Source organism: Phytophthora parasitica (assembly GCF_000247585.1).
Source record: "Phytophthora parasitica INRA-310 unplaced genomic scaffold supercont2.2, whole genome shotgun sequence".
Taxonomy (NCBI): Eukaryota; Oomycota; class Peronosporomycetes; order Peronosporales; family Peronosporaceae; genus Phytophthora; species Phytophthora nicotianae.
Window position 1 is genome coordinate 298,145 of NW_008648988.1, and position 13,371 is coordinate 311,515.

Here is a 13,371-nt window from a genome sequence, read left to right on the forward strand (position 1 = left end):
TCGACTTCTTTTCTGCTGTGGGTTTATCGTTCACCTTTTTCGATCATTTCTTCGGATCAAACGGCAGAGCTTTCGTCACTGTATTTGTGGCAATAGAAGCAAAAAAAAAACAACATTTCAAAGCAACGGACGATACTGTGACGTGTTGAGACGAGTCATCTCGTCCAGAATGACTTGTCCCCCATATTCGTCTACGAAACGCGATGCCACGTACAAACTCACCGAAACCCGCACACGGTAGTCGGAGCTGTAGCAGTGTAACTCATACAGTTTGTTTATCGCATCATGGTGGAAATTGTTGCCACTGCAATAATTGACCAATTTAGCTTTGTCAGGAACAGATTCGATCGCGTTGTTGAAAAAGTCCTTCACGTAACATTTCGGTCGTGGGTAGCGTTGGAAACGGATGTTGACATATAGCAAAGTTATTATAAAAGTTAACTCAAAGCTCCGTGATGTGAATAGTGTCCGTCGGAGCTGCCGCATCTCCACTCTTCAACTACTGGTCAACCTTCTCCAAGTGCTTGGAGACCAGGCCCATGACCTGCGTGAATTTGATCTCCTCCACCTTGAAAACGTTCATCATCTCTCGGTTGGGATGGATCATTCGTCCGTCATTCGGGTCCTGCAGGTCGTGCTTTTTCACGTAGTTCCAACTAGTGAAGACAAAACAGGGTGGTAAGCTAGTGAACACGCAATAAGGGTTGTAGACGGAAACTACGCACAACTCCTTAATGGCAGCGGGGCGTGTGAGCTCGCTCTTGCCGAGTAAGCTGCTCAGAGAAGGCGACAATCGGTAGATCTGCTTGGTGGCCATGGTTTTAGATCTTGAGAATTTGGAATCTGAGAAAAGAATCTAACGTCAAGCTATTACTAACTTGACATTCGTGCATGCATACGGATTTTGTCAAAATTTTAATTTTAACAGTTAAAACCGATTCCGTCAATGCTGGCACTAAGTTTTCACTGCTAACTAACGCTACAACAGTGACAAAACGTGGACATCGCTGTCTGGAAGTTGGTGGTCAACTTTTCCTAAAAGCGTGGAGCGCACGAAGCCGCTGGAGATAACGAGAGTTGTGCCGAAAAATTGGTTCTTGAAGCCACGTCGAGGACATGGGGACTCACCAGGCACATCTAGACGCTTCCAGGTCTGTCGCGGAATGTTGAGCACACGGATGTCGTTCTTTAATTGACCGGTTGACTCGTCTTGACCTCCAAAAAGGAGGAGATTTGGGCCGATTGCGTTTGTACTATGACCGCGCCGTGAGCAGGGCAGCGACCCGGAAAGTCGAGGCTCTAACCATTTGATCGAAAACTGAGTATAACCCAAGTCGTCTACTTCGCGGGTGACTTGCAGCTTATGTATGTCTAGCAAGCCATTGGACTGTCGAATCTGTCAATAAAATCCAGAACACCATTAGTCGGAGTATTCGAACTTGTACCATAATGGATGGTATAACTTACTTGACGTCCTCCATAGATGATCACTTCACTTTCGGAGACTCTGCAAGACAAAAGTGAGTTTTCTGTTGAGCAAAAAAGTACAAGCACTGTAAGATTTTTACGTACCGATATGCATCGTGCAGTGATCGACCTGTCGGTATCCTGGAGCTGCACGATGGCCTCGACCATCGAAAATCTGATAAAAATCACAGCAACCATATTAATCTCCAAGTAAGGGCGCGTTTCAAATGTTTGCCATAGTACTGCACTCACCAGCGCAGCCTTCAATGTGCAAGAGAAACACGTCCATCGTCAAGATCGGCGATACTCCCGTGCTACCACCACTGACCATCAACAAGTCTGGCGACAGTAAGGTGGCAGTGTGTCCACACCGTGGCGATGGCGCTTGTCCCGTTACATTAGGCTCAACCCAAGCACTATGTCCCTTCCTCGACGTGTTTTCATCTATTTCCTCGATACAGAGCAGGTAAAGATCACCGAAGGCCTCAAACGGAATCCCTTCCGACTGGCCACCAAAGAAAAATATTCGCCGCACATTCACTAATTCTTCTTCCTCCTCCACATCCGACTTCACTATAAGCTCGCGAGAACAAAATACATTCGGTAAGCAAGTCATCGAGTGATTCCGTCTTGGACACGGTCCTTTCCCCACTGCTCGAATCTTCACCCATTTATCTATCGTAATTTGCTGTGGAGACTGCAAAAATGGCAACGAATCTGGCCGTTTGGTCTTAGTCGCCGCATCTGATTCCTTTTTCTCTTCTCCACCCAGCGTTGCATCGGATATTCTTGCTTGCAATACACTGAACCAGTAGTGGCCTCCACTACGGAGTACAAAAGTGGCGCTCAAGTCGATCTCGTACTCCTGGTTGTCGGATTTTAGCGCCCGTAGCGACGACGATGTCCCTTCACTTCTACATGCTTCCCATCTCAACTTCTTGAGGCTAAAAGCTGCATACAATTGTCTCCAAGTGGCTGGAACGGCCGCTTGCATTCGATAAGACGCTACTGTCGGGTATAGATACGTGGTGAAGCTCTCGCGCTTGCATCGCGCCTCAATGAGCGGCCGTAGCGCCTCCAGTAGTGACCGACACGTCGTTGAGAGTAGTACCAACGACTCCACGTCTAACGCAAGCTCCAACACCTCCAGAACCTCCTCTGAGAGCTCCACTAGCCACGTCGAAGTCATTTGCCCTGATAACTATTTTTTGTTAGAATTTTATGTAAAAATTATGTGTTTTTGATAAGCATCAGCATGTTTGTTGTTTAGGGGGAAAAGCTCTTAAACTCGGGACTCAACGATCTGAATCCTACATCCTCGTTTCCTCGACAGGTTATGAAGTGCTTTTTAGCAGCAACCTCGGTTAGCAGGCGGGTTCGAGTTGCCGAAGCCACCAGGACCTGGGGAGCCCGTCATGCCCACCTTAATGCCATGTGCCTGCCACAAAAATCCAGAAGATGTCAGATATTGTCCTTAAGTTATCTCGTCTGGAGCGATTGTACCAACCTCGTTAGTGACATCACAAACGCCGGACTGGATGTTCGAGTAGATCTTGGACGCCGTCTTGACGAAAGCCTGCATGGATCAGCATGAGTTAGTACAGTTATTCATCCCTTATTCCTAGCAATTGCCGCTTACGTCTTCCACGTTCGCAGCGGTCTTGGCTGACGTCTCGAGGAAGATGAGGCCATTTTCCTTGGCGAATTGTTCTCCTTCCTTGAAGCTCACAGCGCGACGGTGTTCCAGGTCGCTCTTGTTGCCAATCAGCATGATAGCCATGTTCGAATTGGAGTTCTGTCGGGCCTCCTCCAGCCATCTCGTCAGGTGGTTAAACGTCTCTCGACGGGTGATGTCATACACCAGCAGCGCGCCGGCAGCTCCACGGTAGTACGAGCGAGTGATGGAGCGGAACGACTCTTGTCCAGCCTGAAAATGTCCAAAATCAGCGTTAAAAATCCACCACTTACCTCAGAATCGACAGATATTCTGTACCGTATCCCAGATCTGGAGCTTGATCTGCTTGTTCTCGATGTTGATCATGCGCGCGCCGAACTCGACGCCGATCGTGAGGTCGTGCACGGGCTGGAAGCGCTTGTCCGTGAATTGTAGCAGCAGACACGACTTGCCCACGCCTGTTGTGGATGGCCAAAAGGTCAGTGAGTGGATCTTCATGTGTGTAGTTGATTCATGGGAGCTACAATAGCATACCGGTGTCGCCGATGATGATGTACTTGAACAGGTAGGCGTACGACATGGTTCAATAGCTGTACTGCATTATGTAAAATAAAATAAATTAGTGAGGGGGGGAGTGATATGCTGGCAAACTTGACACGCTTGATTTGAGGCTTGTAGTTGTCGATGAAGCGTGCAACTGGTGGGAGGAGGAAGACCACTGGATGCTGCATGCACGTACCTAGTTGATGTTCTGTGGGACGTTGTGCAGGTGGCGCAGGGAGGTGGTGAATGTCGGCCGGCGTAGTTCTCGGCTTTCTTATATTTTTGGCTCTGCGAAAAGAAAGGGAAGAAAAGAAGGCGGAACCCACATGGAAAAATGACTTAAATTTTCTAAGCCAAGGATCCGCAATACCGTGAATCCTCTTTTGTAGAATACTCCCGATTAGTGATGTTGAAGTGGATTGATAACGTTTGTGGACGTTGCTACAAGCGATTGCTACAAGCGACAATTGTGCTGCACTGCAATAGCCGTACTGGTACCATCGACAAGATTAGCCTAGTCGAAGCGGCCACCATTTCCGAGAAGAATTCTTCCAAGTTAAAGCCAGAATTGAGAATGGCCGGATCCGGCGATGGTGAAAGGAAAGATAAAGCTGTAGTTTACGTCGATACAAGCAGTGTAAGGATAGTATTACTGGCAGCTCTTCTTGCTATGTGCAGGCTTCATACATGTAACTGCTGGTAGATAGTCCTGTGGCGGAGGATTGCGGGACTTGAGAGTGATTTCTGGTTGGAAATCACTCAAAAGGAAATCCAACATAAAGGATTGCAAGTCAGCACGTCTTATAAGAAGGAGAGTTATGTGATCCCAACAAGCGATGGCTAAAGCCTTCTGAAAAATGGATAATATCCTGTTCACATGTCAACTACTTTCAACTACTTCTACCCGGTGGTATAAGTTGGCAAACAAAGCCGCACAATTTGTGTCTACCACATCGTATCTTTTTTCCATGCATTAAACGCCGCAGATTGTCAATTCGTTGTCGACTGTACGGTTAAGTAGTTTTTTGTCATGGAAAACTACAACATATATGACGAGATCGGACGCGGCACGCACTCGTTCGTGTACAAGGCGCGCCGCAAGCGCAGCATCGAGTACGTGGCCGTCAAGTCCACGGCCAAGAGCCGCATGGACAAGGTGCGCGCTAGCAAGAGCGCAAGAACTAAAACCCATAAATAATAATAATGCTACGAAATATGTCGTTACTGTAGATTCTGAACGAAGTCCCATTCCTCCACAAGCTCGAGAGTCCATACGTACTCAAATTCTTCGACTGGTACGAGTCGTCCAACCACATCTGGCTCATCCTCGAATACTGCATGGGCGGCGACCTGCTCAACCTCATCACACAGGACAAACAACTACCAGAGTCTGCCGTCCAGGTGCAACAACGTTGAAATTATTTTACTGGTTGTTGCGTTTATTGATGTGTGGGGTATCATGTTGCAGTCGTTTGGGATCGAACTTGTTGCTGGGCTGCAATATTTGCACTCCAATAGCATTTTGTACTGCGATTTGAAGCCTGCGAATATTCTCATTGACGAATTCGGATCACTTAAGGTTCGTGGCTGTCATAAGTGCAGCTCATACGTGCAAATTATATATATTATTATTATTTGTGCGCTAGCTGGCGGATTTTGGACTGGCACGCCGCATTCCAGGAAGTGATGCAGCACCCGTACGACCAGTATGACAAGTATCTCGGATTTATGTTATTAAAATGGCTATTTGACACGATGTGTTCTGCGTAGCTTGCTCCAGGATCACCTCACTATATGGCGCCTGAGTTATTCCAGCAACCTGCAGTGCACAGCTTTGCGTCAGACTTTTGGGCATTGGTACAATTAACCTCCGTTCTTATAAATTGCATGGGTAATTAACGATTATACCTTGTTCGTTAGGGCTGTGTATTGTATGAACTCAGAACAGGCCGGCAACCATTTACACATACTAACTTTTCAGAGTTGGCACGAAGGGTACGTAACGAGAACATTCCGACGTATGCACTCTACTGCGCGTTAACCGATCATACTTTCTGTGTGCTTGAGATAGATTCAATCGGAAACGGTGGAATTCCCAGTACCTGGATGCGAAATGTCGCCTGCATTTTGCAAGCTATTAGAGCGGTTATTAGTGAAAGACCCTTATCAGCGAATCACCTGGTGCGTCTGACATACCTGAGTTCAGTGAACACAGTCATTTTCTGACCAAAGAATTACGACCAGGGATGAGCTAGTTGTTCACCCTTTTTGGGATGGTTTACCTCGCATCCAAAATGTGGTGATGCCTCCGCAGGAAATATTTGATAGAAACTCGCCCGTGTGGTAAGCTTTTCTGCGCGATATAAATCTGTATAGTGTTTGTCAGCTTAAATTGGTCTGAACAGTGAGCAGGTTACCAGCAATGACGGTTCAAATGGTCTTGACAACCCTGAAGAACCTCACGACAACGGTCATATTAGCGAACGTGAAAAAGATAGGGATAATGGTGACAGCAGCCTGGCTAATGCAGATGACGTTGGAGGGTTGCACGTGAATGGAATCGAGGAGACAACAACAGGAAACAATTGTAATGATGAAACTCACTTCTCGGATTCTGGAGATTCAGATGCGGATCAGACACCAAATGAAGCCACTCGCTTAGATATCACCTCAAGAGCCACTCATGATGACGTACGACCTGTCAGCGCGCCGAACTCACGAATACGCGCTCTACCGGACAACAATGAAGACCTCAACGATGACCAGAATGGTGTTTTGAACGAAGTCAGTCAACTGACTGATATCCGACATCGCTGGAGAGCTGCTCACGCACCTCATTCTGCACCTCCTGCTATTCGGAACGCCCCAAAAAGGAGGATATCAATAAACAACCTGTTCGATCGAAGTGGCGTACCTGGCAGTGGGCTCCGCAAGATATCCAAGCTGGTTTTTACTGCTGCAGATTGCCGTGTAAAGTCTATCATCGGAAATAAAAACGTCCAGATCGAAGACTTACCGCAGGTCCGTGCAGATCTTTTCCGGTTCCCCCTCTTAGCTCCAGAAAATCTACTATCGTGCTCGGCTGAGGCTTTGGAGAATCAGCTGAAAGAGATCTACATCAGTTTGAAGTTTTCTCACTCGGATGACCAAGCGAAACTTAGTGTCATGGCGTATTTATTCTCTCTCAGCTGCCACGCTCGACTGGCTCACGTGATTGTGAATAGCTCAATTCTTAAGCTTTTGATTCGAATGCTGTCGCATGAAGCCCGACTGGCTACTCCGAACAAGACCGTAATTTCAATGCTGTGTCTTGTGCTCGGCGTTCTTTTTCGATTCGCTACCTTCATTGCACCGTCTTCGCCGGATCAATTGCAGGTGCTTGTGAAGTTACTATTGGAAGTTATTGTCCGCCCTGATGGTCTTGAAAACAAGAACAGTACCGACATTCAAGGGTTACAACCTCGCCCTCTAGCTCTCGCGTGTCTTGGAGAATTACTTTTTTACATTTCAACACAACAAGAGTGGGAATTACCGATGGAAGGCGTGGACACTGTGCTTGCATGTATAGGAGATACGAATGTAGTACTCCGTTATTATGCGGTGAGGACGCTTGGCAATATGCTGATTCAGTGCACAGATTCCCTGCTATCCCGACTGATTAGCGAGAAAATTGTGTTGACGTTAATGCGAGGCCTGCTGCAACACGCGACCTCGGTGTCAGAAGATGAAAATGGAGAGTTAAACGTGGCTATCGCGCTGCGAACAGCTACAACTGAGGCGCTAGCGCAGGTGTTACGACATGTTCGCACTCCGTCTTCAACTGCGAGTCTTTCGTCTCGGTTGAAGAGATCGATAATGCTGTTCTTTGCCAAACCGGACATCCTTAATGCAGTGTGGCGAGGCGTGGAAAGTATGAAAGAATCTACCGAGCTGGCGATCGCATCGTTGAACATTATAAACTCATTTTTGGACATGAAGCTTGGTACTGAAAGAGAAGCAGAAGCGGCTGCGATCAAGTCAAGCCGCACGTTGCTGCTGGAACGTGTCGTGGCGTTCCCGACAATATGTAAAGTTTTGGAGATTGATACGAGCACGAGAGGAGATGATGTTGATGACGATAGTCTTTCTACGTTGCGAGCGAAAGGATTGATCATGATCCACTTGGGTGTACAGTTGAATCGCAGCTTTCTACTCTCATTTGTGCAGTATGAATCCCTAAATATTGTGGAAAAAGTGATTGACCCCATCGCTGACCAGCTCTGTGAAGATGAAAACAATCCCGGGTCAATATCGCCGGAAAAGAAGCTATCTGCATTTGAAATGTACCTCGCGCAGTGTGCGATGAATGTGTGCAAGCTGTCGATTCGAATGGCTTTAAAACTCGGAGCAGTGTGCTTCTCTACGCCTGAAAATGGTGATGGTGAGATCACGAGTAGCAACAACACAGAGAATCGATCCCCTAGGATATCGCCAATCCCGTTCCAGCTTTTTGGTGGACTGCTACACAATCCAAACTGCCGACAACAATTGTTAAACTATTTCGTGGCAAACGACAGCAAGCAGTACACGTTCTTCCTACGCCTGATGGCCAAGTTACTTACGTCGTTTCCTGATGAGATTTTGGTCATACCAGGGAGCACTGATAAAACGACTGTAGCTCGATATGTGTCGGAGATTTTAGTGGACTTGTTCGAACTCGCAGCTAAGGAGACGAACGATATTGTGTTAGTGGAGAAGCAAATGCTGTTCACTCAGTTGTTACCTGCTATTGTAAAGCATGTAAATGGAGAATCTGAGGGTGCTGCGGTGAATTGTCTTCGGATCCTTCACGTTGTCCTGCTGGATTTCGACTACGATGATGACAATGGTGACTACGAGTTTTTCGATCCATTCGTTCGATCGATACTTTTCCCCCATCTTAACACGTTGTTCAGGAGTCCGATGGGTGTGGTCGAAGATGTTTGGAGCTTGTCAAGTGAATTAATGTTTGGCTTACTCTCTAGTGACTCTTCTCTCCTTGGAGAAGTAGAGGACTTGAACATTGTACCCACGGTTATGAGTTTATTACAGGTACCGGACGAGTTCCAGTCGCTACCTTCACATGCTACGCAACTCGTCCAAATGCTTCTGGATTCCGCTGATGTACGCTCGGAATTACTGTACGAGTCAGGCATAACAAGGAGTGTGGTTACTGGATTAATATTCGCTTCGAAACACAAAGAGCAAGATGGAAATCTGCTAGATTTGTCGATAATCCTGCTGAATTTGCTTCACCACCAATTCGAAAAAAACCGACAATCAGGACGATCACCAGCTCCAGCGGGGTTTCATGAGCTGGTTGCTTGTGGGCCGTTGATGCTTCAGTTTTGCACTTCGAGCGACGTTGATCGTAAAATGAATGGACACTCCGAATACGTAGCACCCGAAAAGGATACTGCAAAGAGTCGAACGAATGATGAACTCGCGGATGTAGCCTCCCGTTGCCTCGTCTTCCTGTCGCAGGTAAGTGGTGGGCTGTTAGATCACGAGAATTACACGACTGAGCGACTAACAGCTCAATATGTTTGCCGCACAGATATTTGGCGAGCAGTTGAATGGCGTATTTTTTTCTCAAAGCAAGAACGTTCCCTCGGGTTTTAACGATTCCGATCTGAGGTAAGTTCCAACAACTCCAAACTAGTTTCAACTTTTCAGTTTCTGACACGTTGATGTTTTGTACAGTTCGCTTTCGAGATGCCTGGAAGGCAACATGAATGGAATCATTCTGCTACGCGTGCTACATACACTGAAAACTTGCCTTCGCTGTGAAACCAAAAGGTACCAAGTGAGTAACTGGTTTGCTGAGCACAGAAACGTTCTCAGCACTGTGGAGGCTTTGGCTACTCAAAAGCAGACTTCTCGGTTGGATGGAGCTGTAAGCGAAGCTGAAAATCACCCGAATCGTCCATCGATAGGAGAGCAGATATCCAAGACTGCGGCATCAATCATGCGACTCTGCCGTACTACAGACGTACGATGAATATTGAAAAGTGTTCGAACTGAATATGACAGTCAAGATCACGCGATTCGTCTACAAGAATGTTCATTATCCACCAAAATGTCGTCTTCTTGATCGGTATATGATCGGCAGTCTGGAAGAGGACTACGCATAGTGCTGCTTCGATTCTTCCCATTCATGGTTGGGATAAATCTGAAGGTCCAGACGCTCTGCAACCTCGTTAAGTTTCGAGTTGTCGCCCTCGAACAGTCCCTTGAACACCACGTTCACAATGTGTTCGTAGCGCTCCTGCAGCAGTCTAATCTCGTGGGGTGTATCGGGCACCACACGCTCGACAAGGACAGCCAAAACCAAGCACACCTGACACGCCACTACGAAGCTGAAGGCTCGGACAGTTCCCGTCTGGTCTTCAAACAAGTCGGACGTCCAGAGAATAAGAGCCGAGTTTGTACCGAGCGCGATGTACGTCATGAATCGGAGAATGTAAAACCAGACGCCAATGTCCTTCGCCGGGTGGGGGAACGGTCGACGATGCACAAAACAGAGCTTCACGGCGTCGACATGAACTTCTAGTACGTTGTTGGCTAATGCAAGCAGAGGCGTCAGCGGGAACGCCACCACGAACAAGTTGATAAAGCCGTACTGGATGACCATCTCGTTATAGTCCTCGAACGCCTCGTTGCTCTCGTAAGGCACCAGCTTCGCCTGCTCTTCGATGTAGTTGTGGCCAGTCTTTTCTTCGGTGTACGCTGCTTTGCGCTCAGCGAAGAGCTGGTAGCGGTATTTCAAGTACGGCACCACCACTTCCGTCGTGTTGCCCACCACAATGCGGATAATGAACAGAGTCAGCAGCTGGTCGCGCAGTTCCTGCATGCAGTCGTCTTCATACAGACAAGAACCTTCAGCAATACGCTTGACGAACGCAATGTAGAAAAACGAAGCGAACGAGTTGCAGAACTGGAACAGGAAGACCTTGATGACCAAGTAGTTTTCGTACTCAGCGTCTGTGCGGTGGTTTTCGAGGTCATTCAGCTTACGCGCCACGGTGCGGTAGACCGTATTGAGCACGAGAATCTGGATGGCGTTAACCACAGTGACACCGAACGTCAAGGGCGTCTGATACTTGGTGTTAATGTTGTTCTTCTCCAGGTTGTCACTGTCGTTGATCCAGTGCTTCAAGACGAACAGACCAAAGAGAGCGACAATCACAATACCGACCATAAACGTCACGACCAGGATGGACACGATGAAGGCACGTCGGCGCTTCATCTTGCTCTCGAATGTCACCTCCTCGGCGTCAGTGACCGGGTGGTAACTTTTAGTTCCGCGAAATTGAGGGCGATACCGGAATGATTCCTGCAAACCACTGAGACCCCAGAGCGAGTCCAATAGACCATTCTTACGCTTCCACAGCTCGGAAAACAGTGACGACCATAACACCACGAACACAGCGAAGGCGATGAGAATGTAGCCTTGCTGGTTGGTACCCGTGACAGCCTGACGCGCTTCGATATACACAAATGTGATGATACCCGCGACTGCCGGGAAGACCAGCATCTTGGTGTAGAACTCGAGCCAGGCGAAATACAGCGCGATCTTCTCTCCGAAGTAGTAGCGGATCTTGTGCAAAGGTTGGTACAACATGGTCCAGTGCAGAGCCCACGAGTGCCGCAGGTCGTGCAGCGCCTTCGCGTCGTGGAGAGCGAACATTTGACCCTCCAGATACCCAGCAGCTTCCAGAGCGTCTGCGTTAATATGACGCTCTACGATTCCTTCTGCGAGACGAATACGATCTTTTTGCGAGAACAACGTCTCCTCCTTCTTCTGTCCCCACTTGATCGGGTAACGTCGGTAGAAGGGCTGGTACTTCTCCTCATGGCGATACTCTGCGAACGGAGCAAAGTACGTCAACGGATCGTAAGGTAGAGCAAAAATCGACGTCACAAAGCGATCCCAATGGTTTCCCTGGACACGACGACAGGTGTCGTCTTCGACAAATAAACCATCAGCTTCTTCGGTATGCCCCCAAATATCTACAGCCTTGCGTAGTTCCGGATGGAACTCTTCTCCGCGTGAAACTAACAACGGATCCATCTCTGGATATTCGGCATCTTCATTAGCACAGCCGCGAGTATGTCTTAAATGGTCAATGGAGTTCTGCCATTCTTTATCTCCCATCTCACGCTGCAGAGTCTTGAGCTTCTTCACGTGTAATGTCTTGTCGAACGGTTTGTTGCTGACCTGCAGTCTGTAGTTGGTACGGTCTGCCTCGATTCTGAGGTCATCATTGTCTGCCTTGATAGTCATAATGATCTCGTCAGCGTCACAGCTTAAGAACATGCGCGTAGTAAGGCCACATGCGAGCTGCACACGACGCGCGATGGCGGTGGCCACGAGCTCGCAGAACCGCGTCTCGGTTGTGGCCTCAGTGTTACCGATGAATTGCTCGTATTCCTTCTTAAGCAGCTGCTCCTGCGTCTCTAAGCGGCGCTGCTCGCTCTCCTCGCTATGATCATTACTCGAGTCCATGACGACGTCGCAGCCGCGCTCGTCCAGGTAGCAGCGCGGCGTGCGCAACACACGCTGGAACGGGTCCACTACGATTTTGTTGGAGCGGTGGCTGCGGTCCGGGTCCTTGCCCATCATGAGGTGCACGAAGCTGTCTAGAGTGAAGTCGTCGGGCTTCTTGAGCTCGCCGCCTTCACGTCGCGGGAAGACCATGACCAAGTCGTGGTCGTACAGCGTCTTGTCGCTGCTGGTGGAGCGCGGGACGGACGACTGCGCGCTTTGCATGGAGCTGAACTCCATGTCCACGGCCGTATGCGCGGCAGGCGAGGAAAACGCGTCATACGCGTCAGAGGACGACGGCATTGCAAGAGTCTTATCTGCCCTACGCTGCAAATCCGAAAGTGAGCACCGCGGTGCCGGTCCTCTTCGATACAACAACTGCGACGCGAAGAAGGTGCACACGCTTAAGAGGCAAATGCCGTTGACATGTGACAACAACCGGTGACTCACGGAGATGGCTGAAAGATGCCAATATACATCGCGTTGGAATTCGTCTACAGACGATGGAAAGGATTCAGAAGAAGAGTGCGTAATTGGTCAAGGTGGACGGACGGGCGGATGATTAACTCATGGAGAAGTTCGGAGCGGATCTGACTACGATGTCACACAGAGTTCACGCCTGACTCCGCCCGTCCGAGGTGGTCTATCGCACGTTGTCGCTGCTCGTAATTGTCGGCAGACTTCCGATGGACGATACGACCAGGATATGCATGAACCATGCTCATGCCATGAATACTATGAAGTTCATACTATGAACTTCATAGTATGCAGTGAGGGATCCGCAAAAATATATTTACTGAAAATATATTTTTAAAATCTCAGATAATAATTTATTTACGGCCTTGGCTACAGACTGAAAATTTATTTATGGATTTTATGTAAACCTACACGAAATTAATTGCCGGCCTTGACCGACAGCCACCAGATTTTCGTTGGCTCTGAGCTCCTTGCAAATTGCTTCAGCCGACTCGATCTCACTTTGCAATTTCGCATACCTCAAACAATCCATCTCTCACTACCTAGCCATGTCCGACGTCTCCCTAATGCCATCCCAGCGCTCTCAGAGCAAGTTCTCTCCGAAGCAAATCGCTTCATTTTTCTTTAAGCCCTACCTAACGGA

At 48.3% G+C, this 13,371-nt stretch overlaps 6 protein-coding genes across 8 annotated transcripts; 1 reads left to right on the forward strand and 5 right to left on the reverse strand.

Moving 5' to 3' along the window:
• Positions 1-117: 117 nt before the first annotated feature.
• Positions 118-486, reverse strand: PPTG_20887 (hypothetical protein; the record flags this gene model as incomplete). Its single annotated transcript, XM_008894314.1, has 1 exon — positions 118-486. One exon carries the CDS (start codon positions 484-486, stop codon positions 118-120), a length of 369 nt encoding a protein of 122 aa, XP_008892562.1.
• A 13-nt stretch (positions 487-499) lies between these two features.
• On the reverse strand, positions 500-817 carry PPTG_02159 (hypothetical protein; the record flags this gene model as incomplete). The annotated part of the gene is made up of 2 exons (XM_008893166.1): positions 500-656; positions 726-817. The coding sequence occupies 2 exons, from the start codon at positions 815-817 to the stop codon at positions 500-502; spliced, it is 249 nt and encodes an 82-aa protein (XP_008891414.1).
• A 79-nt stretch (positions 818-896) lies between these two features.
• Positions 897-2,726, reverse strand: PPTG_02160 (hypothetical protein). Its single transcript, XM_008893167.1, has 4 exons — positions 1,720-2,726; positions 1,573-1,642; positions 1,468-1,507; positions 897-1,396 (listed from the first exon to the last, which is right to left on the reverse strand). The coding sequence occupies exons 1-4, from the start codon at positions 2,654-2,656 to the stop codon at positions 980-982; spliced, it is 1,464 nt and encodes a 487-aa protein (XP_008891415.1). The 5' UTR covers positions 2,657-2,726; the 3' UTR covers positions 897-979.
• Positions 2,698-4,022, reverse strand: PPTG_02161. Of its 2 annotated transcripts, XM_008893169.1 has the most exons (6): positions 3,882-4,022; positions 3,677-3,737; positions 3,461-3,600; positions 3,107-3,394; positions 2,975-3,043; positions 2,698-2,905 (listed from the first exon to the last, which is right to left on the reverse strand). In XM_008893169.1, the coding sequence occupies exons 2-6, from the start codon at positions 3,720-3,722 to the stop codon at positions 2,816-2,818; spliced, it is 633 nt and encodes a 210-aa protein (XP_008891417.1). In that variant the 5' UTR covers positions 3,723-3,737; positions 3,882-4,022; the 3' UTR covers positions 2,698-2,815. The 2 variants fall into 2 exon arrangements, with proteins under 2 accessions (XP_008891417.1, XP_008891416.1); XM_008893168.1 differs by having other exon boundaries at positions 3,677-4,022.
• A 623-nt stretch (positions 4,023-4,645) lies between these two features.
• On the forward strand, positions 4,646-11,861 carry PPTG_02162. Of its 2 annotated transcripts, XM_008893170.1 has the most exons (11): positions 4,646-4,841; positions 4,916-5,086; positions 5,154-5,264; positions 5,332-5,391; positions 5,456-5,542; positions 5,606-5,680; positions 5,757-5,866; positions 5,930-6,028; positions 6,091-9,187; positions 9,261-9,340; positions 9,407-11,861. In XM_008893170.1, the coding sequence occupies exons 1-11, from the start codon at positions 4,716-4,718 to the stop codon at positions 9,702-9,704; spliced, it is 4,314 nt and encodes a 1,437-aa protein (XP_008891418.1). In that variant the 5' UTR covers positions 4,646-4,715; the 3' UTR covers positions 9,705-11,861. The 2 variants fall into 2 exon arrangements, with proteins under 2 accessions (XP_008891418.1, XP_008891419.1); XM_008893171.1 differs by having other exon boundaries at positions 4,916-5,264.
• Positions 9,307-12,554, reverse strand: PPTG_02163 (hypothetical protein; the record flags this gene model as incomplete). The annotated part of the gene is made up of 1 exon (XM_008893172.1): positions 9,307-12,554. The coding sequence occupies one exon, from the start codon at positions 12,552-12,554 to the stop codon at positions 9,828-9,830; it is 2,727 nt and encodes a 908-aa protein (XP_008891420.1). The 3' UTR covers positions 9,307-9,827.
• Between the last annotated feature and the right edge of the window lie 817 nt (positions 12,555-13,371).

Excerpts from the sequence above, each read along its gene's own strand:
- PPTG_02160 (XM_008893167.1), bottom strand. The coding sequence starts at position 2,656 with ATGACTTCGACGTGGCTAGTGGAGCTCTCAGAGGAGGTTCTGGAGGTG. Across the intron at positions 1,508-1,572 it reads TCACTGCACGATGCATATCG|AGTCTCCGAAAGTGAAGTGA; the intron begins GTACGTAAAAAT and ends TTTGTCTTGCAG. Across the intron at positions 1,397-1,467 it reads TCATCTATGGAGGACGTCAA|ATTCGACAGTCCAATGGCTT; the intron begins GTAAGTTATACC and ends TTTTATTGACAG.
- PPTG_02161 (XM_008893169.1), bottom strand. The coding sequence starts at position 3,722 with ATGTCGTACGCCTACCTGTTCAAGTACATCATCATCGGCGACACCG. Across the intron at positions 3,395-3,460 it reads AGCTCCAGATCTGGGATACG|GCTGGACAAGAGTCGTTCCG; the intron begins GTACAGAATATC and ends GGACATTTTCAG. Across the intron at positions 3,044-3,106 it reads CCGCTGCGAACGTGGAAGAC|GCTTTCGTCAAGACGGCGTC; the intron begins GTAAGCGGCAAT and ends TGATCCATGCAG.
- PPTG_02162 (XM_008893170.1), top strand. The coding sequence starts at position 4,716 with ATGGAAAACTACAACATATATGACGAGATCGGACGCGGCACGCACTCG. Across the intron at positions 5,392-5,455 it reads ATGCAGCACCCGTACGACCA|CTTGCTCCAGGATCACCTCA; the intron begins GTATGACAAGTA and ends TGTTCTGCGTAG. Across the intron at positions 6,029-6,090 it reads GATAGAAACTCGCCCGTGTG|TGAGCAGGTTACCAGCAATG; the intron begins GTAAGCTTTTCT and ends TGGTCTGAACAG.